This window comes from Heterocephalus glaber, unplaced genomic scaffold (assembly GCF_053883595.1).
Source record: "Heterocephalus glaber isolate CG9 unplaced genomic scaffold, H.glaber_assembly_v1.0 deba00000347, whole genome shotgun sequence".
Taxonomy (NCBI): Eukaryota; Metazoa; Chordata; class Mammalia; order Rodentia; family Bathyergidae; genus Heterocephalus; species Heterocephalus glaber.
The window spans coordinates 39,310,726-39,337,021 of NW_028258143.1; the positions used below are offsets into that span (position 1 = coordinate 39,310,726).

Sequence of the window (26,296 nt, forward strand, 5' to 3'; positions counted from 1 at the left end):
GATTTTCTGGAGCTCCAAACGTCTTACTGGTGGTAGTGGTTTTGGAAAATCTGTCTTGATCTTTCTCCCTCTACCGCTGCATGTTTATACCAGGTGTTGTAAGATTAATAGGTATGAAAACCCAGATCTCTCTCAGTCCTGAAAGGTAGAAATTCTTGATTGTTTTTGGCATAAATGCCTAAAATGGGAATAACCCAGGATCATGGAAGACTGGGGGGAGGGACAGTCCAGGACCCTCAAAGAAGGGAACTTGGCCCTAAAGGGACATGGGAGATCGCATGCACAATATGCCTGAGGCCCTGGATTCAATCTCCAGCCCCAAAGAAAAGGGGCACAGAACATCAGGTATCAACTAGCTCAGGACAGAGTGGCTATAGTAGGGGCAGTGTGGGAGGGGAACCAGACTCTGGCTCTAGAAGTTGCTAGATAGGCATGGAGGGATCACCTAACAGGTGGGGGCAGATTTGGGGGTAAGGACTGAGAGGACTGGGTTGGTATACACTCACGCATGCACGCGCATGCACGCACATGCACGCGATATCTGGCAGACCCCTGGGGCTTGCCCTAACTTACATGCATTTCAGTGACCACTTGTTTGCCAAGAAGGCAGTAAGAGTCAGTTGGCCTATGTGTCTGTCCCTGCCCTGCAGGGTGGCTGGATGGCCAGAAGTGAGCATGTGGAAAACCCAGTGTGCGTGAGGTGCAAATGATTTAATAGCACATCCACCTTCTAGACACCTGCTCACCCCTTTACCAGTGTCATTTCTGCTGTCCATAGAGCCCATCTTCCTGGTGAGGGGTTCCTGCCTATTCACTGACAAAACACCACTTCCACCTTCCACAGAAAAACTTACACTCATCTATGTTTTGGTAACCAAGAGCATCTTCACCCACAAACAGTGTTGCTGATCTGCTTGCTCACTGAGTCTTGGGTGTTTCTTCTGCTCCCCAGAAAGAAGTCAGAATTATTGCTTTCAGAATTGCTTAGAAAGCTGTATTTGAAGTCTCCATTTGTGTGTATGCCTCTGTCTCTGCCTCTTGCTCTCGCTTGCACTCTCACTCATGCTCTGTAAACTTTCTTTCACCAGTTCTGTGAAAATGCCCCCTTTCCACTCACTGCCCTGCACATGACTGTGTCATGCCCAGTGTGTGCTGAACTGGTCGGGAGAGAGAAGGAGCAGATGGGGCTTCAGCAGCTTGCCTGTGAGACTTGACCCACCAAGAACACAGACATCCTTAGCACATTTTAGAAGTGACAGCTGCTCTGAGCTGCGATCTTCTGACAGATATTTAGATGAACAGAGCCTGTAAGAAATATGATTTATGCTGCCTGTGTTTTAGGAAATTGTTTTTAAATTACATTTACATTATTTATAGCAGACATTTTTCAAAGGATGAAAAGAGGCATATTTGAAATAATACATATATGACTAGGAAAAAAGATCAAGTCAGGAGTAGGACAGGATGTGTGTGCCGTAAAGTCATCTTGCATGGCCCTAAGTTGACTTACTGTTCCAGCCTTAGTTTGCCATGCACCTAGATTTAGAAGGAAACACAGTCATTGTAGACTGTTCTTATAGGCCATGGAGAAACCATAACTTTTCTTCAGGAAAACAGAAGCATTTTCTAGCACTTTTCTTGTAATCAGCACTTGTTGACGGTAGTCTGATGAGCTGGATGTTTTCTGGAGATAGCAGTGTAGGAGTTAGGAACTCAGGGGCCACCAGACTCCCGCTAGCAGTGTGACTTTCGGCAAGTTGTTAAACTTTCTGATTCATTTTATCTCTCATCTGTAACAGAGAGATAGGAATAATACTCTTCTCAGAGCAGCCATGAGTTTGAGGCCGGCCTGGGCTACATGGTGAGTTCAAGGCCAGCCTGAACTACCCAGTAAGACCCTGTCTCAAAAAAAAGGAATAGTACTCTTCTTGTAGAAGCTGGTTTTGTATGGAATGAATTTATAAATATGCAGGGCTATGAAGCATCATGTGGGAAGCGCTTTACAAATGTCCTAGTTTACTACTGAAATATATTAGAGTCTTTCTATTTTGATTAAGAGCGTGGCTCCTGGTTAATTTAGCTGCCTGGGTTAAATTCCTAATTTACTTTGTGATTTGGGGCAAGTGATGGGACCCTTGTGACTAATTTCTTTACCTCAGTAAGGTAGACATAATAGTGCATCTCATTCAAATTGTTCTTGTCAAAATTCACCCATGATATTCTACACAACACTCAGCAAGGGACAAGTGGTCAATAGATATGATAGGTGGCCGGAGTTGTATTAAGTTAATAATGTTAATCATTGTACCATTAATAACTTATGATAAACATTTGATCGTCATATAGTATGTGACTGTTTAGTGATAAAAATCTTGGTTACTTTACAGTGATTATAGGAAGATGAAGTCATAGATGACAAAAGAATTTTGATTACATGTGAAGTCCTATCTAGTGGGTGCTGTATGGTTTGGGGTTTTTTTGGTACTGGGGATCGAACTCAGGACTTTGCGCTTGCGAGGCACGCGGCAGAACCACTGAGCTAAATCCCTGTCCCTGTATGTTTTACTTTTTTGAGGAGTCCCTTGGCAGTGTGAGGTTCATGTTAGTCTAATCCGTGCCCAAAGACTGACAGCATGTTGTACAACGGAATCGTTAATATGGTCAGGTAACGTGGTCAGTGTGTTCTGGTTCCTCAGATTTGTTTTTTTTACCTCTTATAGGTATTTTTTCCTGTCATAGTTTTAACCTCTCAAAGATAGCTGCATAGAAATAGGGTATTGAGGGGGCACACTTTTACATGATGCTTGTCTGTGCCTGTCATGTGGGTCCCTGCACTTGGCTCCGGCCAGACCTGCCTGACCCTGCAGGCCTAGAGTGGCCCTCTGAAGGCTTGGCTTTCCTGGGAGAGTTTTGTCAAATGGAGAACATTAAGGAATAAGTTAGGAACAACTGACTTGTTAAGTTCAGAAAGCATCTGGGCAGCGCTGGCTTCCCAGATACAAGGTCACAGAGCAGAGCCTGCCCAGGGAAGCCTTGGTGAGGCTGGCGTGTTGGGGGCCTGCTGCAGACCCCAGGGCTAGGGGAGTTGTTTCCTGGTACAATTACAGTTGTTTTCTTTTCAGTAAGAGCAATCTTTATTTTCATTTTATCCTTTAAGTTGTCGAAGATTTGATAAAAATAACTGCTCACTCAGGCTTTATAAAGATGAAGAATTTATAGGCCTTGGAAACTGTGTGCTTCTGACTAGTACAAAAGATGGGAGGAAATGCCTAACAAAACAGCAGGGAGGGCTGGGGTCTGGGAAGCTTAGCTGTGTTCCTGGAGGGTGGGGAGCCGTGCGGCCTTGACTTTGAGGGAGGGGCTGCTTTCAGGCAGGGCTTGGGGCCAGCCTCTCTGAGACTCTCAGGGACAGTCCGTGGTCACCTCTGATATGGCAGCTTCTTAGGACAGCAGTGGAAGAGTGGGGTGTACCTGTCATTTGCAGAGTTTAAAAAACTAAAGTTCCTAATTACATTTTACCTTTTAGACGAAATAGCCTAGAAATTGTCAACATTTTGGGCTCATCTTCGGTTTGGTTCTTTTCCTTTCCAGTTGAGTGGAGTGTGTCTGTCAAGTCTCTGGTTGAGTCTCAGTCATCACTGCCATTGTCACATCTAACAGTTTCCACCTTAGCCATAATTAGATGAGATTTTGGAGAACCCTGCTGTTTATTAATATTGGCCCTTTCGTGTGTTTTTTTCCCCCATTTCCACTCATTTTTTATAAAAGATGGGAAGGGCCAATATAACAGTAAATACATTGCACAAATGAACACACACAAAGCTGAGCCACTCCACACACATCACCCTCTTCACTGGCAAGAAGTGCATTCAGCAAGTGCAGCAAGTTTAGCTCACGTCCTCAGCTTGGATGTGGCGAGAGTTTGGATTTTAGGTGGGCAGTGTCTGAAAGGTAGTTGTCTGCCAGGGCAGAGCTGCCTCTGACTGTTCGCTCTTCTTCCCAAGTCTCCAAATGGTCTGGAAGCAAAAGAGGGGAATAATGATCTGTGGTTCTGAGCCAGCCTGTGACGGGGTGGTACAACTTATGCACTGAGTGACAGATCTGCAGTAACATTTTATAAACAGCTCTGTTGATGACATGATTGTGTGCCTGGCAAGTTGATAGTTGAGTTTTTGTGAATCAAATCTTTGCCCAGAGAACTTTAACATACACCAGATCCCTGCAAATGATCCATTTTGTAGTACAAAGAACTATTTCTCACTGATGCTTTAGTAAATTCACAATGGTCAAGTGTCAATCAGATCTTTCTTAAAATGAGCATCTGCCACCACAAATCCCCGAATGCTCTGCAGACAGAAGACAGAGGTGAAATTATTCAGGATTGTCAGAAAGTGATATGTGCTTTCTTGGGCATTTACTTACACAGATGCCATCTTGTTAAGGATTTTGCTAGGAAAAGAACTTGTGTCCAATTTGAGTTCTAAAAAGTGTATTGTGCTTACAGTGATTTTTAGAGCTTCCAAATCATACCACATCCTCTTACCTCATCTCTATGTTTTGTTGGCCAGAAGGCAAGGCAGTGCCCTTTGGCAGAGCTCTCTCTGCTCCCAGCCAGGTCCCCCACCTGCCACTAGAGTGCAGTGACCCTCAATAGAGTCCAGTGACAGCTCAGAGATTGCCCTTCTAGCAGAATAGTTGGAATTCCTGAGTGAGTTTTGCCCTTTTTTGTTTTCTTAAGCGTGTAACTGACTATCTTTTAGTCTCCATTGTTTCCAAATATGGTGTCCTGAAGTCCCTGTGGCTGCTGAAACTTGAACTGCATCCAGTCCTAGGAGTTCGCAGCAAGGGACTAAAAATACTCCAAGTAGAAGGAGGCAAAGCCCACCCTGTGGTCTATCAGCATCTTTTGGAAAGGAGCTCTTCATTAGGAATTTGTGTGTAGAATATGATCTCAAAGTGTGCCTATGCTGATGGGTTCTTAATCCCCTCAAAAGGAACTTAATCACCAAACACCCAGCAAGTCAGGCTGAGGGGGAGAAGGAGGTGGGAGCCACCCAGTCTCCAGACCTGGGGTGGCACTCTCACTCCCTTGTCAGCTGCTCCAGCCCCAGGCCTCTCTGACACCTCTCTGACGCCTCTCTAAACACAGCCCCTATTTTTAGTGCTGGGCTGTCATTTTGGATGTGCTGCTATTACAAAAATTTAGCAGCAGCTGCAACCAAAATCCCAACTTAAAGGCCCTATTTCTAATAGAGACAAGGCCTGTTTACCAAATAAAAGAATGAACTGCTTGGGTGGATGGGCTCCCTCAGTCTTCTCAAGTAGAAGTCAGTCCTGTGTCTGTTCCTTCCCATGGAGTCCCGCACTCACCCTGGGCCTGCCTCTCTCTGCAGTGCATGTGCACGTGTGCGTGTGCATATGCACACTTGTGTGTGCCTGCATGTCCGTCCTCTGGTTCATCTCTCCTGGTCAGTTGCAGCCAGAGAAGGAACAGGGGGGAGTCACACAGAAGCAGCAGCCAGGGTGTCAGTTCAACACCCAGATTCTTCCATCCCATGAACCACTCACAGGAATTGTGTTCATTCACATCAATCCACTACTGCACAGTATAGAAGAAAAAATAATTTTTTCCTTACCACTCATAGTTCCTAGTTGAGGATGGACTCTTGTAACCAAAGACAGATTAACAGGAAGAAAATAAACCTGGGTGTGATGGTGCGTGCCTGTAATCCCACCACTCTGGGGAACTGAGGCAGGAGGATTGCAAATCCTGGGGAATTTAGTGAGTCCCTGTCTTAAAATGAAAAATAAAAAGAACTGCGGGTATATGTAGCTCAATGGGAAGGCCCTGGATTAATCCCCAGAACTGCAAAAACAAAATCAAAGAAACAAGAAAACACACAGAAGTTTATTAACACAGGAAGAATCTCTGGTGTTCATGGGAGAGAAATGAGTATCTCTCAGAGAGGAGGCTTAGATTTCAGGCTTCAGTACCACAGTTCCCTGAAAACCAGATGAAGATGCGGAATGAGGCTATGGAGAGGCATCTGGGCCTGGCACCCAAGGCAAGGGCAAGGTCTGCTTGGCACTGTCCAGTCACATCTCGGGATGGGAGTCTCTGGGGATGGGTCCTGCTCTTCCTGGACAGAGACATCCTTCTAAAGGGGCAGTTTCTGGAGAGACGGAAATTTCTCTTACAGAAGGACAGCTTCTCCTGTGTCTGCAGCTTCTCAAAATAATCAGTGCAAAATAACCCTTTGGCCAAAGGTAGATTTTGGGGTGGCACATGTGATGAAATAGTCCCCAAGCCCCATGTTATTAGGAATTATTAACCGTGGCAGGAACAGATGGAAACAAGGGTTCCCTGCAGCAGACATCAGGACTGTTTGACTTAGATGCTTGTTGCACAGACAGTTCACCTTGGATACTGGTTTTGGTGTGGGAGTCTTGTGTGTTCCAGCATTAGACAGATGCCAGAAGGAGCATTATGAAGACTGCCCCATGGACAAGTTACTGTAGTCACTCAGGTTAATGTGCTGGGTAGCATTGAGTGTTAAAGCTTAGTAACCGCAGATATGGTGGAAGGTATTGTGTTTACTTTTTTAAATAGTTAAGGTACATTTATAGAATGAAATTAGAATTAAACATTTGCTGAATCTTTGGACTCCATAAATCTGATCTGGTTCACTCCCATAGCTATGCAAATGAGAAAACTGAAGCCCAGAGACCTTGATGATTTGTCAAGGTCAGACTTAGTAGATGGGACTAGAACCTCATTTACAGGATGCCTGTCTTGTGTTATGTCCATGACCCCCAGATTCTGGATCTGAGGAGTCCCCTTGGGCTCTGGGACCTTGGTATATGGTCCTTCTGCTATGGACTCACTACAAACATATTTTGGTACTAGCTGTGGCTTCTCTTGGGTCTATGGCCGGTTTACCAGTTAGCACTTTGGAGAGCCAGTTCATGAAGTAGTGATCTCCTGGAGAGTCTGAGGAGAACACACAGTGAGAATTTGCTGTGTCTCGTCGCTTTGGACGTTGGAACATCTTGACAGCCAACAGATGCCACCCACTCTGGTGCCCTGTCCTGCCCTTCAGTGTTATCTGCTGCAAAGGCAGATCAAGATGTCAAGAGTGAGGTCAGAGCCCTTCAAACCTACCTTTCCAAAGAGTGGTGCTGACCTGCAGGCCCCATCAGTCGGGGGGAGTGAGCAGATCCAGGCAGGCCCAGGGGCCAGTCTAGCAAGGAAGGACAGTGCCCTCACCACTGCGGCCTGTACCTCTGCTGCAGGGAGGCTGAAGGCCAGAGGCAAAGGGAGAGCTGGCTTATGCTGAGGAAGAACAGAGAGGTTGTGCTTTCTCTGCCACCTTCCCACATACATTCATGTCCTAGGTTCCCAGGACCAGTTCTGCCCAGCACACTGGCCCTCTCCCATGAGTCTCACCTTGTTTTCCAGAGGAGCAGGTCCCTGGGCTGGGAACAGGGCTCAGGTGACATCAGGCAGGCGTGACATGTGAAGTTCCTGGCCACGCTGCACTGTGACCCTGAGGACAGTTCATTGAGACTGTTCACTGGAGGAGCTGCTGTTTGTCCCAAGAGATCAGGCCCAGCTGTCAGATCTGCCCCTTGTGTGTGTGTGGCTCCTGGGACCAGCATACGGATGGGAGGTTGCAGTAGATTGACCACAGGAGAATGCTGGTTAGGACCCAACCCCCAACTCCCCCAGCTTCATGGTAGGCACAGAGGCAGGAGGCACCAGCCAGCTGTCCTGCGAGGGGTCTGAAGAGGACAGATGGACCCAGCTGTGCCAAGGAGCTCAGGAGACTGAGCTTAGTCCCACTCCTTTCAGAAGGAGGCCCCCAAGGTCCCCTCTTCTGTTGCAGTGGTATTTTTGAACTGTATATGAATGAAGCCACTGTGTGTCCTTTGGTGTTTTGTTTCTGTGAATCAATTGTGGGACGACTGACATGTGTTGTGTTCAGTGGCACAGTGTTTGTTTTCTGTGATGTGTAGTAGTCCCCTGTTGGACTGCACCTATTTGCTGATGTGATCCCCGCTGGTGGCCGTTCCAGGTGTGAGGAGAGTGCTGCCTGCAGGGAGACTTGCATCTTTGAGTTAGCAGGGTTGGCCCCTTTCCCAGAGCCATCTCCTGCCTTCGCTCCCACCAGCAGCAAGTGAGCGTCCCCATCATGTCCCGTTCACCTGCCTGACCCATGGCTTTGGACAGTTTTCCTAAGTCTACTGGCATTTGGCCTTAAATGCTTTGCAAAGGGACCATGCCTGTGTTTCTCTGTTCCTCCTGAGGGGTCTGTCTGCCCTGCTGATTCTTGGGAACACGGCTCTATTCTGGAAGGCAGGGATTTATAGACTCAGGGCTGTATTTAGAACACAGTTGTCCCAAGCAGACATCACACTGGACTGTCTTCCTCCTCCTCGGCATTGTGCCTGCTCCCTCCGGAAGAGCACCCATCCCATGCCACTCAACCCCGACCTCTTGTCTTGTCGGGGGAAGAGCGATTGTCCTGGCTACCTGCTATCATCCTTTCAAGGCAGTGATTCACGTGACACAGCAGAAGCACGAATCAGGAAGTGGCGTGGAGGGCACAGCCACTGACGTAAGGGGTCTTTCCCTCCATGCCATTTCTGTTGTGTCCGTGCTGTGCCTGTGCCCAGCCCTTCTTCCACAGCAGCACCCTGCACCATCACCCTGCTGGCCCCCCATCACCCCACCTGTATATTCAGCCCAGCACCCTACACCCTGTACAAACTGATCTCGTGCGCAGTTTTCTTTCTCAACTTGAAGTTTCTTGTCTTGTTAAGCAGTTCTAAGCTCCATCAATGCAGGAGTGAAGAGATCTGCTCTTGAGTGCCTCAGGAATTATTTCTGTTGAGTGAAGTTTGACTTGGTGGTGAGAGGCTTAGCTGGACAATACCAATTCACATTTGTGCTGCACTGTATTCTGATGATCTCTTGCTGTAAAAAAGCCCAAACCTAGTAGCTGAGGACTTTTCAGGCCTGATGGGCAGGGCACAGCTCCACTCGCCTGGGAACCCTTCTGGGATGGCTCATGAATGTGGTGGGCCAACTGGTGTCCACTGTCCGCAAAGAGCTCCCTGGGCCTGTGGGTCTCTCCACAGGGCTGCTTGAGTCTCCTCACAGCATGGCATCTGGGTTCTAGGGGTGAGTGTTTCAAGGAAAGGCAAGGTACCTCTCCCAGGACCCAGCCCAGACAGCAGAACTGCATCCACTTCTGCTGTCTCCTACTAATTATGGCTGTCACAGAGCCCACCCAGATTTCAGGGGAGAGGACAGAAATGAGGGTCGGAGCCTCTGTGGCCAGTAGTCCATACCTACTAACTGCCTCCCACCCCTGTGCCTTTCCTTCAGCCCTGACTGCCGCTGCAGGGAGAGGGAAGCTGGAGATCTGCGAGCTGCTGCTGGAACGGGGTGCTGCTGTATCTCGGATGAACAAGAGAGGGGTCCCCCCACTGTTTTGTGCGGCACGCCAGGGGCACTGGCAGGTACCCCATGGGCCTCCTGAGTGCCTCCAAAATGATGATGGGGACAAACTGAGCGCACCTTTGGCCCAGGCCCTGTCTGTTCCCCACCCCTGGCTTCTGCCTATGCCATCAGGACTTTTGGATGCAGGCAGACATTTCTGACAGCGCGGCACAGTCAGCCCCATAGGCTGTGGAGCAAGACTGGCAGCCCTGCCACAAACCCACGGCTGCGCCCCTAACTGTGAGGGGCTGGGGTGGCTGGGTCCTCTGTGGTCCTAGAAGATTTCCTCCAATACATCAGCTGCTATCGTTTTGTAACCTGTTGGTCTCACATACTTGAAAAAGCAGCTCTGTTGTGCTCTTTAGAAAAGCATGCATTTTCATGGCTGTCTCTAATTCAGAGGAGTGAGGAATCCTTGCATAGTGTTTCATCATTTAGCTCTAAACAGTGACCTCGAACTTACCCAGCCTCTACAGCAGGTTACAAATACAAATAAAAGGATCTCAGGGCCATTACAGGAAAAATGCCCTGCCATGGCTGGCTGTCCTGGTCTGTTTCCCTAAGTCATGGAGTAGGAAAACATTTGTTGGTGCAAAACAATTGGAAAGCAATGGGAATATGTCACCCTTGGCCACTGTAATGATGCAGTGGGTAAAATGCCAGAGAAAGCCCCTTGGATAGAGCCCTTCCTACTGGCACAGTGACCAAGAGGTGCCAGGCTCCTTATTTTCCTCCCCGTGCCATGCATGACATAAAAGCTCTTGCTGAGCCTGAGCCTCTCCTTCTGGCACGAAGCTGTGCCAGAAGTTTCCCCAGATGGGGAGGCCTCCCAGCCTCAAGTGTTACAAAAAGGACCTTGCCTGAGCAGCAGCCTGCTCACCTGCCCCCCTCCACACTCTGCAGTAGACACCATCATCCCTCAGGATGCCGGCAGATACCCAACTGAGGAGGCTGAAGTCCCTTATGTAAAATGGCTTAGTACAGTATTTGCATATAACCTATGCACATCATCTCTACATGATTTTTAATACATAATTCAAATGCCACATAAATAATCATCATATTGTGTTAAGGAATAATGACAGGGAAAACAATCTATACATGTTCAGTACAGGAGCAATTTGTAAAAACATTTCCCTTCTGTCCACTGTTGATTGAATCCAGTGATGTGCACCCCAGGGGTACAGAGGGCTGACTGCATGGCTTCAGCACCAGCACCAGCCGCTGCTCACCCCTAGTCAGACTGCGTTTTCCTTAGTTATCCCCCTTCCCCATCGGGGCTGTCCTGTCATTACCCGATTATGATGACATCTGTAGCCCCCAGATTACTGTTTATGCCTGTATGTTTGGTTTTCATACAGTAATGAAGTGGGGATGTTAAAAAAGGGCATGTAGGGCCGGGGATATAGCTCAGTGGTTCCACCGCCTGCCTCGCTAGCGCAAGGTCCTGAGTTCGATCTCTGGTATCAAAAAAAAAAAAAAGGGCATGTATTTGGGAAAAAAGATTCTTTTCAAAGGAATACAGTTGAAAGAATTAGAGGCCCCACAAATCACACCACTTAAAGGGATTTTTAAAAGAAAAGAGTCTTTTGCCTACTTTTAAAGACTGAGAAACCTGCCTGGGTATAGAGAATGTGGCTTCAAATGCAGCAGGAAGACTATAATCCAGCCATTTCTTTCAGATTGTGAGGTTGCTGTTGGAACACGGCTGTGACGTGAACCTGAGTGACAAGCAGGGCCGGGTGCCCCTCATGGTGGCTGCCTGTGAAGGGCACTTGAGCACCGTGGAATTCCTCCTCTCTAAAGGTAGCGGCAAGTCACCTTGTCACCCACATAGGTCTCTTTTGCATAGACAAAGAGCTTTGACAGACCCACTCAGTACTTTCTGCCCCCAACGTTAAGTCACTGTGTTACAGGAGTTCATTTTGGTTACGGGGATTTTCTAACCCATCCGGCAGAGAGAACAGGTAGCACAGCCTGTGTGCCCCTGCTCAGCTGCCGTGCTGGCCCCTGGGCATGGGCATCTGACTTCCCCACGGCTGTATGGCTCAGCTGTGGACCGCTGTGCCATGCTGCTGGTGTGCCACTCGCGGAGCCTCTGCTTCTGGCTCTGCCTCGATCACATTCTGTCACCGGCCTTCCTCACAGGTGCTGCCCTTTCTTCTCTGGACAAAGAGGGTCTATCAGCACTGAGCTGGGCTTGCCTGAAGGGTCACCGGGCGGTGGTGCAGTATTTGGTTGAAGAAGGAGCCGAGATAGACCAGTCGGACAAGAATGGCCGTACTCCACTGGACCTGGCTGCCTTCTATGGCGACGCCGAGACCGTGAGTACCAGCCCAGCGCTGGGTAGGTCAGACTGGCTAAGGCATGATCGGTGTGTGTGCCCGAGTGCTGGCCGTGAAAGCCTTTCTGTTTTCTCTAATTCTGTGACATGCAATCCATCCCAGGGTCGCTGTAGTGAAGATTTATTATACTCTTGAAAGCTTAAAAATTACCTGCTTACAAAGTATGTGTACTACAAACACATACATGAACCTGTATACCCACAGATATCTCCTAAGATGCTGCTTTCAATTTTCTGGCTAAATACTCGGCCATGGAATTGCTGGATTATACAGTGACTTTCATTTTGGAGGTCCTCATAGTCTTCCCCAGCAGCCACACCTTTTCACATTCCTGTCAACAGTGTACCGGGTTCCAGTGTCTGCACAGCCTTTCAAGTTCTTGTTATCTTCTGCTGTTTTTTAAATAGTAGCCATCCTAATGGGTGTGAGATATCTCATTGCTATTTTGATTTCCATTTCACTAATATTAATGAAACTGAACATCTTTTCATATGCTTATTGTATATCATATTTGGAGAAAATATCTATTTGAGTCCTTCACCCAAATCCTTTTTAATTTGGTTTTGTTACTGTTGAGTTGTAGGAGTTTTTAAAATATATTCTAGATATTAACCTCTTTGGTAACATTTTCAATAACTGGTGGACTGACAGGAAATATATCCTGTTAGATCCACATGAAAATATAAACTGGCTACAGATTTCGTTTCTAGTAAGAAAACAAAGTGATTATTTACCCAGATGGCTATTTCATTTGTACCCTCGCCTGAAAGGTGCCATCTTTACAGTCCCAATATTCATCAGGCGTCTTTCCTGAGCCTTAAGAGCCTTCTGGTCCCATGCTGCTAATTTTTCCACCTTGTGAGACCCTGGCCGGGTGGACTGATGCTTCAGAGGTGCCCATTGCTGTCACCTGGCGAGCATGCTGGCCCTCTGCAGGTGCCCACCTGCTAATTCCCTTCAGCAAAAAGGTGACTGTTTCCTTTCTGTGGCCTGGGAAGCGGGGCAGACACTTTCTGTCTGGGGTGTGCGCACAGTATGCCTGCCTGGAGCATCTGCCCGCTTTCCTTGTCAATGAGAGCAAGGTCACTTCAGCAAAAAAGGTGTTGGCTATGAGCTTTAACTACTTTTCTCCATTTTGTGTCAACTTCATTTCCACTCTCGGATCTCTGATGGCCTGCCCCATCTACAGCAGGGGTAAAGCTAAATCAGAATGTGGAGACCACTGGGTGGCCGCTGTCCTTCCTGGTGCTGCTCCTCAGGGCCTCCTGTCCCCTGCAGGTGCTGTACCTGGTCGAGAAGGGAGCTGTGATTGAGCACGTGGACCACAGTGGAATGCGGCCCTTGGACAGAGCCATCGGTTGTCGAAATACCTCTGTTGTGGTCACATTGCTCAGAAAAGGAGCCAAATTAGGTCAGTGAATTCCTCCTCCATTCAGCAGGGAGAGGGGCTGGCTTCTGTCTTCTGAGTGACTTGAGGAGCATAAAGATTGCCTGCTTACAGGGTGAGATAGATGTCAGGGGTTGGCAGGAGAGAGGGCTCTCTCTCTTGGTCTCTGCCTCTCTCCCTCTTCTCCCTTATCTTAACCCTTTCTTTCTCCTCCTCCTCTGTCTCCTTGTCTCATCTAAAATGTTTACATAGCTCATGCTACTACTGCCAATCTGGGTGGAAAGCAGAGGCTAAGGATGTTGGGGACACTCAGGAGCCATAGCAGGGCATAGTCAGCCAGGCTTGAACAGTAGGGCAGGCCGAGCCTCCACAGTGCTGAGAGCTCCCAGCTAGAGCAGTGGTGGTCAGCCAGCTGGGGATACCGTGACCCCATCGGTGTTGGAGACAAGACAGTAGGCTACTCCATAGGGTGGTTCATCATACACTGCTCGGTGTGAGGAGGAAGAGCTGCTAGAGCCTCCATGTTTGGGTATGTGAGGCCTTGGCAAGGAGCAGTTTTGGGCAGGCCCTGTGATGGAAATGATACTCGCTAATATTCTTAAGCAGTTAACAACATCCAGAGCCAGCCTAAGCTTGCTCTCCCCATAGCCCTGTAAGTAGGCAGTGACAGTACTATCATTTACACAGGCAAACTAAAGCACAGGGGGGCTACATGGTCTCCCCCAGGTCACAGTACATGACAGTCACTGTGCAAGCCTACCCAAGCCTCTGAGCTGCTCTCCGCACCCCTCCCTATAACACCCCAAGTGTCAAGAGTGGGGTTAGTGAGAATGCTGTGACTCGTGTGGCCCGGAGAGAAGCTGGCCAAGGACGCGCAGGAGGGCCCCAGCCGAGTGGCCTCAGAGTAGACAGGAAGGGCAGATATGTGAGGACTTGGGAACGCCAGCCTGGCCCATTGCTGGCATGATGGGCCTGCAGGAAGCTAGGGAGATGGCCGAGGCCTGGTTCTGTTACATCCCCTGAGATCCCCTTCAGAGGGGTAGGATGGGTCTCAGCTTCTCATCATTATTTTCAACAGAGATAGGATACTAAGGACAGGTTGTGCTGGTGCCATTCCCCGCCTGTGTGCCTGGTTCCACATAAACTAAGTTAGGAGCCAACCAACCTGCCATTGCCTACTGCCTCTCCTCTCACACTGCTGTCTGCACACCCACAGCCATATCCTTGTCCTGGGCTTCTGCTGTTTCTGATGTGCAGCCGAGGGGACCCAGAAAGACCGAGCAGCTTTCCCCTGGACCTTGAAAGCGCCTCTGAAAACATGTTTATTTTGCAGGAAATGCTGCTTGGGCGATGGCCACCTCCAAACCTGATATTTTGATTATACTCTTACAGAAATTAATGGAAGAAGGAAATGTGATGTACAAAGTAAGTGGTCCCACTGCTCTCTGTGCTGCCGAGCCTGGCTCCCAGCAGCCCCTTAGTCTGGTATTTAGAAGCTGTGCTTCTGTGCAGCGCACATGGGGCTTAGTGGCAGCTGGAGTTCCAAAGGATGCTAACCTGCCTCAGGTGCAGAGTGTATGCATCTCTTCACAGTAGAACCTTCCCTAGAAAGCACTTCTCTTCCTGCCTGAAAACCATTATTTCTGAACTAATCCTTGAGGATGCAGATGTGACTTCTGCTTGAATCCATGGCATGAAGGAGTCACCTCTCTGTCACCTGGCTCGCCCCACAGAAGGTTCCTTGGCCTTCACATTTCCTCAGAGTTCAGAGCACAGTGCTGCAACAGTCATGTGACACACAGGAGAGGACCACCCAGGGGATATTTCAGAAGAAAAAGATTTAGTCTCTCCAGCTTTTTTTTTTAGAAAGAGTCTCACTATGTAGTTTAGGCTGTCCTTGAACTCACTGTGTACCCATGACTGGCCTTAAACTCATGGTGATCCTCCTGCCTCAGCCTCCCAAGTGCTGAGATTACAGGCGTACACCAACACACCTAGCTTCTCAGCCTTTTACTATCTAATATTTAGTCTCTATAAACTTGGATTTTGAAACTGTTTCTAGAAATATTTTTACTTAATGTAGTCAAGTCAAATATAATTATTAGCTATTTAGGAGACAGTTAATTTTTTCCCATTTCCCCTCAGAAATAGAATATGACTTGCAGATGAATAAATTTGACTTTAAATTTTCCAAAATGAGATGTCAGTTTAGATCAAAGGTTGGCAAACTTTTTCTATAAAAGGCCAGATATTCCATATTTTAGGCTTTGCAGATTACAAGCCTACGGTGTCTGTCATATCACCCAGCTCTGCTGTGCTGGTGAAGCATGGCTGTGTCCCATTAAAACTTTATTTGTAAACACAGGTGGCAGCCAGATCTAGTCTGCAAACTGTAATTTTCCAACCCCAGATTTAGATAGAAGTATAGGCCATGTACATAGATCACTGTTCTTTCCAGACCTGTTATTAGGTAGAATTAAAAAATTATGGGGGAAAAAGAACCCACTATACATTTTAATCCTTTTTATTTGCTTTGTTGTAGGTTTATTTTCCTTTTCATTTTTTAATAATAACAAATAAATAGGTATACAGCATGATCCAGCAGGGTTCCTGGCATGAAATCAGTTTGAAATTGAGTTCAGAGTGTGTATTGTTTTGGCTTTGAAGTGTTTTTAATATGGATTTTGGTAGGCAATTATGTCAAAAATATCAAGCCATTTTCCACAAGCTGCACACCTGCTGTGCAATGAGACTGACTGAGCAAATAGATTTCTTTAGCCTTGAAAATGATGTGGTGTTGCTCTGATTTTTAAAGCCCAGGCTTTAAAGCTGTTCTTAAAGGAAACTTATTATTCTACAGCAAGCTCTCAGTTTCCCAAGACTATACTTGCCTTAGAAACAGCTTCATTTTCATCTGATTCTATTACACCTGGCATTAGAATATCTTCAGATGGGAAAGCATTCTTGAAATAACTTTTTAAAATGTGTAACTGAGAAGATGATCTGATGCATTACAATCGATAGTCAGTGATCTGGCAGTTTAGGAACGCCCCCTTGGAAAGCCCTCCTTCCTTTGTGACCACATGCTGCAGACGTGTGTGAGGGCCTCGAGGCCCGAGCGTGTGTGTTGGACTCTCAGTGTCCCCGCTCCTGCCTTGGCGCTCGGGCCTCTGGTTCCTTCAGTATGCTGCGATGGGTTTACATGGGGGCTTTGGGGTGTGGGAGCTCATTCTGCTTTGAGTGCTGGAAAAGGATGCAGTTCCATGACTTTGTGTCCTAGAAAGGGAAGATGAAGGAGGCGACCCAGCGGTACCAGTATGCCTTGAGGAAGTTTCCTCGAGAAGGACTCGGGGAGGACATGAGACCCTTCAATGAACTAAGAGTCTCTCTCTATCTCAATTTGTCTCGATGTCGAAGAAAAACAAATGTAAGGCGGGCCCCGCTACCCCAGCCCATTCCTTTAGCAGTAGGACCCCCACAGTGGTAAAGGCCAGCCCTGCTGCAGGCCAGGTCCTGTGTCTCCTCTCTGAATGTGCACCTCTCTTGATGAGCACCCGTGGGTGCTGGTGGAACACACTTGGGTTAGTTTCCTCTGCTTCCGTGACAGGAAGCACATGTCAACTGCTTCTCTGTAGCAGGGATCTTGCCAGCATTGTCAGCAGGAGATAACATTAATGTCTCTCCTAGCCTGCCTGCCCTAGTGTCCCTTAGGTTTGCTCAGAGGCCTGCCAGTCACTTCATTTGTAACTAGCAGATGTTTCAGTACTTCTTCCTACTCTGGTTACCTACATCCTCCCTCTGCCCAGTCTAGCCCCCCACCCCCAGGCTGCTGCCCACCCTCCTGCCTGCTGCTGAGGCCCAGGCTCCTCTGCCCCTGCCCTCTGCTCTCTTCCACCGCTGTCCTCTACCCTGAGCCACCAGTGCTGCTTCGATACTGGATTTCCTCAGAATAGTCATACTCTCTGATTATCCAGCATTAAAACAAGAGTTTGCCTTCATCTCTCTCTAGTTATCCCAATACCCTGCCACCCACTAGAGGAAAACTCCTGTGAAAGAGTTGCCTGTAACTATTTCAGTGCCACTTTCTGACTCATGTGTTTACCTTTTGACACCAGGACTTTGGCATGGCAGAAGAATTTGCTTCCAAGGCTCTGGAATTGAAGCCCAAGTCCTATGAAGCCTTTTATGCCAGGGCAAGAGCAAAGAGAAATAGCAGGTAGGTCTGGGTCACCTACCTGACTAGAGGAGCCTGTTTTCTCTGGGACCAAACCTGCTAGTGGAGTTTGAGGAAGTTTTGTTTCATCAGGGTCACTCAGATCCTCTTGGCACTTTGAGTGGTAAACTAGTAGCTTCCAAGAGGCACGGTAGTAGCCATGGCCAAACTTAATGTCTCTTGGCATCTCAGTAGCTGGCCCTCCCTACCCGACCCTAGGAGAGACCTACTGCACCACAGCCCCTGGCTGAGCCCTGTGGCAGTGAGGCTGCCTGCTGGGGACCGGAGGGAAGAGCTAGCGCTGCGTACGCCTTTGACTTGGAGGAGGGCAGGATGGTGCTTGGTGAGGACTACAGGCGCAGGAGTCTGGCGCTCACTGACCTATGCATGTCCCCCTTCCCAGCCCAGTGTCTCAGGGCCCGAGTCTGGGTCAGACTGCCTCGTAGCTGAGTAAATGGAACCTGCCAACCACAGTAAGAGGTCAGAGCTCCTGCAGCTACCTACTTTTCCTTTGAGCACAGCTATTGCAGGAAGTTACACAGAGAGCATGTTCATTACATGGCTTATAATTGTGTCTTCCGTTTGCATGTACAGGCAGTTTGTGGCAGCCCTGGCTGACCTGCAGGAGGCAGTGAAACTCTGTCCCACCAATCAGGAAATCAAGAGGCTCCTTGCTCGAGTAGAAGAGGAGTGTAAGCAACTCCAGAGGAACCAGCAGCAGAAACAGCAGTGCCCCCCGCCAGCTCTACCAGATGACTCAGATAACGAAGAGGATGCCCCGACCCCTGGATTAAATGACCACTTTCACCTTGAGGAGGCTAAAGAGGAGGAAACTTCTCCACAGGAAGAACCTATTTCCCCAAATCCCAGGTCCCAGCCATCCTCATCTGTCCCTTCCCCATATATCCGAAACCTTCAAGAAGGGTTGCAGTCTAAAGCCAGCCCAGTGTCACCACCGAGTAGGGCAGGAGGCAGCAAGTCTCTGCGAGAGACTGTTGCTCAGCCGGGGCTGGTTATGCAGCCCACAAAACAGGCACAGATAGTGAAAACCAACCAACACCTGGGTTCTGTGCAGTCTGGTGTGAGACACAGCAGCACAAAACTGCAGGTCTCTTCTCAGAATCCTCCCCCAAGTCCCATGCCAGGGAGAGTCCCCGCAGCTGCCACTGGGAGCAGAAACCAGCATGTGGAGGGACCAGGTGCCTTCCCTGTGGGAGCCAGCTGTGGCCACTTTGGAGATCGGCTGGGTCCCAGCCAGAATGTCCACCTCCAGCGCAGTGAGAGTGGTGCCGCGTATCCTTTACCAAGCAAGATCAAAGCTGCCGAGCGGCTTCTGGCTCATGCTTCTGTGGCCGTGAATGTGGCCCCTCCAAGCCAGGGTGGACCTGGGAACTGCAATGATGGGAGACACCCTGCTTCTCTCAGCAGCTCAGGTTCTGGCTCTTCCGGTTCTCCTTCGAGCAGCATAAAGATGTCAAGTTCAACCAGTAGTTTGACTTCAAGCAGTAGTTTTTCAGATGGCTTCAAGGTCCAAGGACCAGATGCTCGAATTAAAGACAAGGTGGTCAGTCAGGTTCAGAGTGGCACTGCTGAGCACAGGCCCCGCAACACTCCGTTCATGGGCATCATGGACAAGACCGCGCGCTTCCAACAGCAGGGCCATCCTCCCCACCGAGCCTGGCATTGCCAGGTGGCTGAGGGGCTACTCACAAACACATCTGCTGCAGCTGGCCTGCAGTCCGCTAACTCGGAGAAGCCCTCTCTCAAACAAGGAGGAGGATACAGCAGCCAAGCCAAAGCCTGTCCTGTTCCCACCCTGAGTGGAGGTGTCCACAATGGGGCACAGGTGAAGGAGGTAGAAGACAAGTGCCAAATCCCAGCCCCTTGCCCCAGTCAAGACAGCAGGAAACCTCAGAGTGTTCCTCATCTGTACCAGGAAAGTATCTCCAAGCAGCCGCCTCACGTCAGTAACGAGGCCCACAGGAGCCACCTCACTTCAGCGAAACCAAAGCGATCATTCATAGAGTCAAACGTGTGAGCCTTAAGAGACACATGTGTAGAATTTGGGAAACAGTGTGTTGACTCCTGGTGGGAAATGGTTAAATGGTTTTTCATCATAAAAAGTACTTTTTAGCCATACTGTTTTCTTTCTTCCAGGGTGTATCTGATGCCATTGATGTATTAAAAATGTAGGAAACACTTCTCTAATAAGTAGCTAGAAGTCACAGTAAATAAGATTGCTACACAGAATTAAAAATTAGCTATACTTACCAAGTTAAAACTTCAAGACAGCCAAGAATACAGTAACATATGCTTTTCTCTTATGAAATTATTTGGTTTTTTATCACTTTTCTCCCTACCTTTGCTGTTTGGTAAAACCACAGTACTTAAGAGGGGAAAACAGTATCCATTCCTGAAAAATGATAAGTTTAACCCAAATGATGTTTCCTTGGAAAGATGGGAGTTTTCAAGTTTTACTGTTCCATTGAGTCAAATCCTAATTTTATTTTTATATACACAAATAAAATTAAGACCTCAATGATTTCTAGCTGAATATGAGTGTGACTATAAACCTAAGGTAGCTGAGGGTGTTTTTTGCTGTTGTTTAAGCAAGATATAAGAACATCAAATATTGTTCCCTTCCTAGCCATTCCTTTAAAAAAAAGATTAAATATTTATCTGTATAATGGTTCTTATTCAGAATATTTTTACAGTACCTTTCTTGGAACTATATAGATGCTTCAAGGTGTTTTTGATGGGTGGAATCAGAACAAGATATTTGGAATATGGATTGGTGGTTAGATTTGAGCTAAAATACTGAGACCAGCGTTCTTAGAGGAGCTTATAAATTAATCTCAAATGATTCTAAAACTACTATCGTATCTGAAACGAGTCTTCCAGAGCCCTTTTGGGACAATATTTAAGTTGGATATTTGAGGTATGGTTGGTTGTTGCCTGTTTTGTTATACAGCCATTACTTCATAGTCACAAGTTGTATATATTACATAGCTAGCCCAGTTTTTTTCAGACTTGTAAAAATAACTATTTCAACATAGTTAAACTAAAATCAAAAACAAATAACAAAACCCCAGTCATATATCTGCATGTTCTTTGTGAACTTCACCCATGCTGGTTATTGCACTGAATGATGTGTTGTTAGGGCATGTTAACAGTACACCAGTGACGGCACTTTATCTCATGCATATGAACACCTCTGAGGTGCTAAAGTCCAAACTGATGTATTATTCATTTGTAAAGATAAGGTACAGGAATGAACCTTGCTTTAAAGGTATTTTTATATGAAAATGGTGTGCTATTGGAGGGTGTTAAAATGCTAGTTTGAGAGAGGTGGGAGTGTATTTGTTTTATATGTTGGGATGTGAAATTTATTTTCAGAATTGGAGAGAAGGAAGTTCTATATTTGCAGACTGTTTTAAAAATGAGTAGTTGTTACGAAGTTCCTACGAACAGCATTATTAAGGTTTTGTATGAATAGGAACCTTCTGGTGTCATTCTTCAACATCTTTTCCTGAGTGTGTGTACAGTGTACCTTGTACAAACAACTTTATTATTTTTTATCAGCTTTCCATGAGTTCTGCTATAACTACTATGGCTTATTTATTATTTTCTTTAATATTTGTGAAAGTCTTACTCTTTTGTTATGTAGTTTTGTTTCTGCACAACTACTGTACTTTTCCATAAGGAATAAAAGCTATTACTAGATTTGAGTTGGATTTACTGATTCAGTGGGTAAGTAGAGAATATCCTGATGACAGCTTCCAGTCTTGTCTTTAATCTTTGTTACCCTCATGAAAATGGTGAATGCGGGGTGAGATGTTACATGTAGGTAATCCTAGCTACTCTGAGGCTGAGACAGGATCACCAGTTTGAAGACAGCCCAGGCAACTGAGACCCTGTCTAAAAATAAAAATAGGATATAGCTCAATGGTAGAGTGCTTGCCTAGCACGTAGGAGTTGAGTTCAGTCTCCAGCCCCCCCCCAAAGCTTTTTAATATAAATACTGCCAAATGCATAATTTCATTTTATCATAATTTCAGAATAAGGGTGACAGCTTCTAGAAATTTCAGAATATCCAAGGATCAGTAGTAGTCTTTTTGCCTGAAATAGAAAGAAAGCATAGAGAAAAGCAATCTATTTATTGTCTGTTTTTACTGGCAACAAGGTATCTGTTAGATATCGGTTACACTGTAACTCTCAAACATTTTGCCAGTAACTGAACACTGTTAGGCTTATTCTTCAATGTATTTGTATTATCTTTTCATTAAAAGTGTGTATTTTTTCTCTCTATGCCCATATATTTTTGTTTTCAAAGTGGAGTATAAGATTGAATGTTAAACTGTTGTATCATGATGAAATTCTGAGTGGGAGTGGGAATATTCAGCCCAGTACTGCTTTAAATTATTGTCTGGTTACTACGATAGAAGCCTAGGGAAAGTATTTCCAGTCTTTCTTTAAAGCTCTATATTTAAATTAAAAATTAAATACAAAAGAAAATGGGCAGGAGGTAAAAAGTGTTACTGGTAATGTATAATTCTGGTCCTATTTTCCTGTAAAGCAGCCAGTGTATTAGTAGAACTGCTGACTCATTATGATTCTGATACAGTCTTAGCAGAGATTGGGCACTTGGTGATTTGCCTCCAGGAGGACATGAAGCATCTTCAGGAAGCTCTGGGTAAGAAGCCACTAGGCCTGCATGATCCTGAACCAGTGTGTCCAGACCCTTCCTACGGATGCTCATGGTTTTGGTTTTTAATTATGTGCATGGAAGAGGGAGTTACATGTTGTTGGCTTATGTTTATATAAAAACAGAGGTATTTCATTTTGAAAATTTCGTTTTCAGTCATTTTGTTTTATAAGAAAGAGTAAAACAAAACTTCACATTTAAAAATTTTTTTCTCATTTTTTTATTAGTGTGTTTGCAGTACATAATGATTACATTCATCATGGAAATGTACATGTACATAGCACATCTTAATTTCTTTGTTCCCTTCCCCTCTACATTTACAAAAGCTCTACTTCAATTTTTTTCTTTCCATTCTTTAAATCCTTTTTTCCCTTTCTCCTCTCCTATCATCTCTTGTTCCCCTTCCCACTTGATCAAGTTCTTCCTATTTCCTAATATCTCTCCCCCATTCTGCTTCTTACTTATATTTTGGATTTCTCACACAAGTGAAGTAATGCAATATTTAAACTTGTGTGCCTGATTTATTTCACTTAAGATTATGGTCTCCAGGTGCACCCATTTACATAAAAATGCCTCAGGTTTATCTTCTTTATGGTAGTGTAGTATTCCACTGTATAAATACCACATTTTCTCTATCCATTCATCTATTGGACATACAGGCTGCTTCCAAGATTTAGCTTTTATGAACTGTGCTGCTATAAACATGGATTTGCAGGTATCACTGTAATATGATGTCTTCTTTCGGGAAGATACCTAGGAGGGGAATGGCTAGGTCAGATAGAACCTCTAGATTTAGTTTTTTGAGGAATTGTCATATTGCTTTCCAAAGTGGTTGTACCAATTTACACTCCAACCAACAGTGGAGAAAGTTCCTTTTTCTCCTTCAGCCTCACCAGCATTTGTTACTGATTTCTTGATGATACCCATTCTTTCTGGAATGAGATGGACTCTCAATGTTGTTTTAATTTGCATTTCTTGAATGACCAGTGCTGTTGATCATTTTTTCATATATTTATTTGCTGTTTGTACTTCTTCCTTGGAGAAGTGTCTGTTCATTTCAGATACCCATTTTTGGATTGGGCCTTTAAATTTGAGGGGGGTCTAATTTTTTTGAGTTCTTTATATATTCTTGATATTAGTCCTCTGAGGATAGCTGGCAAGAATTTTTTCCCATTCTGTAGGTTGTCTCTTCACTGTGTTGGTGGTTTCCTTTGCTTTACAGAAGCTTTTTAGTATGATGTGATCCCATTTGTTGATTCTTTGTAATATTTTCCTGTGCAACTGGGGTTTTGTTCATAAAGTTTTGCCTACACCTATGTTTTCTAGAGCTTTACCTGTTTGATCTTCTGGCAAATTAAATGTTTAATATTTAGATCTTTGATCTATTTCAATTTTCATTTGGTGCATGGTGAGAGACGAGAGTGTAGGTTCAGTCTTCAGCTGTGGAAAGCCAGTTTTCCCAGCACCATTTGTTAAAGAGGCTATCTTTCCTCCAGCAAAGGTGTTTGGCCTCTTTGTCAAAGATGAGGTAGTTAAGTGTGCCTGCAGTTGTTTCTGCATCCTCTATTCTGTTTCACTGATCTGTGTGGTTTTGCTTTTTGTTTCGACAATACCACACTTCTTTTTTTTATCACTGCAGCTTTGTAGCGTGTGGGATTGTGATGCTCCCTGCTTTGCCCTTGTTGCACAGAACTGCTTTTGCTATTCTAGGTCTCTGCTGGTTCTGTATGGATTTTAGGATTGTTTTCTCTAGTTCTGTGAGGAATGCTATTGGTATTTTGATTGGGATTGCATTAAACCTGTGTAACAGTTTTGGAAGTATGGCAATTTTCACTATAATGGTTCTGCCTATCCAGGAACAGGATACATCTTTCCACTTTCTGATGTCTTCTTCAAACTCCTTTTTCAGAGTACTATAATTTTCATTGTAGAGGTCTTTTGCTTCCTCGATTAGGTTAACTCCTAAGTATTTTATTTTTCTTGATACTATTGTAAATGGCATTGTTTTCCTAATTTCTCTCTCAGTATGTTATTGGTGTACAGGAACACTATTGATTCCTTTGAGTGCTGATTTTGTATCCTGCTATGCTACAAATTCAGTTATTGATTCTAGGAATCTTTTGGTGGAGTCTTGGGGTCATCTGAAAATAACAAGTTGTATTTTCTAGCAATGACTTTTTAATTTTTTTACTGTTTTTTTTATGTAAAACCTAGCCAATCTCCTTTGGACAGTAAGTCTGTTGCTTAAAAAGACAAATGGTGGGTTCTGTTAGAAATGATCACAGGCCTTCAGTTTGGCTTGGGCTGAGGCCAGTGGTCTGAGGGATGATAGATACAGTGCAGAACCAGAACAGACAAAAATCTCCAGAAATAGGATTTGATTGATAAAATTAAAACAAGGTAAACAAATGAACAAGAAAGATTGGCTAATTCCCTAGGGCAAAAGAACCTTTCCCAGCAGACAGTTGCCTGAAAGTGAACTAAATTTTAAAAAACAAAACAACAGAAACAAACAGGATTTTAAAACTATCTCCCCTGAGTTTCTGGTTTTTTTTTTAAATAAGGGACTAAAAAAGTTTGTCTAACTAGATTGCCCGTTCAATGAAAACGGTGAGTGCTTTGAAAACTTCAGGGCAGAAAAGGACCAAAACTGAGTGGCTAAGATAGAAACAAGGAAAATAAATAAAACCTTAATTAAGAATAGATAACCTGCTGGACATGGTGGTAGCCACCTGTAATCGCTGCTGAGGCAGACAGTTTGAGGCCAGCCTGAACTACATAGTGAGACCCTGTCTCAAGAAAAAAAAAAAAGTCAGCATACTTTCTCTATAGAATTAAAAACAAAAACTTTCTAGAACATGGACCCAGCCTTTTGTCCACAAGGTATGAATGTGTAGTGTGAAAACATTACCTCTCTGCAACAGATTGTGAATTCTAGTTATAACACAAAGGAAACACATTTCAGTAATTTATTATGTAAAAATTTTACAAAACATAAAGACGGTATTTGGAAATTCTGCTGTTAGCTAGGTTTGCCATTTTCTGTGAACAGTATTAGATATGTTTATAAAATACAGAAAAATGCTAAATACATTTATATTGCTTTTAGTTCTGAGTTTTAATACTGAACACTGCCAGAGAGAGTTCTGAGGGTGATTCTTACTTTTCTCGTTTAAGGGGACAGAATATCCAGTACGCACAAGTTAAAAGGAAAGGTTTATTCTGGCTCATGGTTTGTAGAGGATTTAGTCCATAGCATACTGGCTCAAAGGTAAGAAGGGCATGGGGAGGAAAGCTGCTCATGTCATGGGGGCCAGGAAGCAGAGTGAAGGGAACAGCTTGGAAGGAGGTTTACCCTTCCAGGTCACCTGCCTCTTCAGACCAGGCCCCACCTCCTAACTCATCAGCTAAGAACTCATCAGGGGATTAATCTGATGAGTATGGCACCCCCATGACCCAGTCACCTGTATCACATGAGGCCTGGTGGGTACATTCTAGACCTAAACCGGAACAGAGATTGCACTGAGGAGTAGAGACAGAGTCCTGGTCCCTGCCTGCCATTCAGTCCATTGCAGTTTTGTTTCAACAAGCTTCCCTCCCAATAAAGGCTCCCATTCTGGTAAAGTTTATGCCAGGTATGTGAGAAGTCAATACAGACTGAAGTTGAAGTTTTCTTGCAGTGAACACTAACTAGTGGGGGGAGGGTGGTGGTGGTATATTTTATATCAGCCTATTATGTAAAAATGTCTTTAGTCACCCTAATTTGTAAGAACCTCAAGAATTCTAAATTTTAAAAGGCTAGTTTACCCTTTATATATTTCAGAAAAGTCAACTTGACTTATAATTTATTCCATCTAACCTGCACATGGGTTTGAGCAAGGAGAAAAATCCTATCTTGCAAATTTAGAATCCAATAAAAAATTTTTAAAACGTATTGAAAGTGATTTTCTTAATTTAATCATTAACAGCTGAATTATTTTCTTATGAATTCTCTAAGATTTCTAAGAGGTAGTAGATGAATGGCTAGTAACTAGGATGTAAACTAGGATGCAAACACCAGTTACATTCTGGAATATTTCAATCTTTAGTTATAATGGGAACATGACCTTATAACTAACAAGAATAAATATAGGCATTGTAA

General features: G+C 45.3%; 1 protein-coding gene across 12 annotated transcripts in view; it reads left to right on the plus strand.

Moving 5' to 3' along the window:
• Positions 1-21,173, plus strand: part of Tanc1 (tetratricopeptide repeat, ankyrin repeat and coiled-coil containing 1) — a 250,878-nt gene extending 229,705 nt beyond the window's left edge. For all 12 annotated transcript variants that reach the window (XM_004835897.3, XM_021265939.2, XM_087199193.1 and 9 more), the window contains 8 exons: positions 9,392-9,525; positions 11,188-11,311; positions 11,654-11,829; positions 13,129-13,261; positions 14,571-14,662; positions 16,518-16,664; positions 17,353-17,453; positions 18,045-21,173. In XM_004835897.3, coding sequence (XP_004835954.3) covers positions 9,392-9,525; positions 11,188-11,311; positions 11,654-11,829; positions 13,129-13,261; positions 14,571-14,662; positions 16,518-16,664; positions 17,353-17,453; positions 18,045-19,488 — 2,351 coding nt within the window. In that variant the 3' untranslated portion in view covers positions 19,489-21,173. The remainder of the gene's footprint in view (positions 1-9,391; positions 9,526-11,187; positions 11,312-11,653; positions 11,830-13,128; positions 13,262-14,570; positions 14,663-16,517; positions 16,665-17,352; positions 17,454-18,044) is intronic.
• The last annotated feature ends 5,123 nt before the right edge of the window (positions 21,174-26,296 follow it).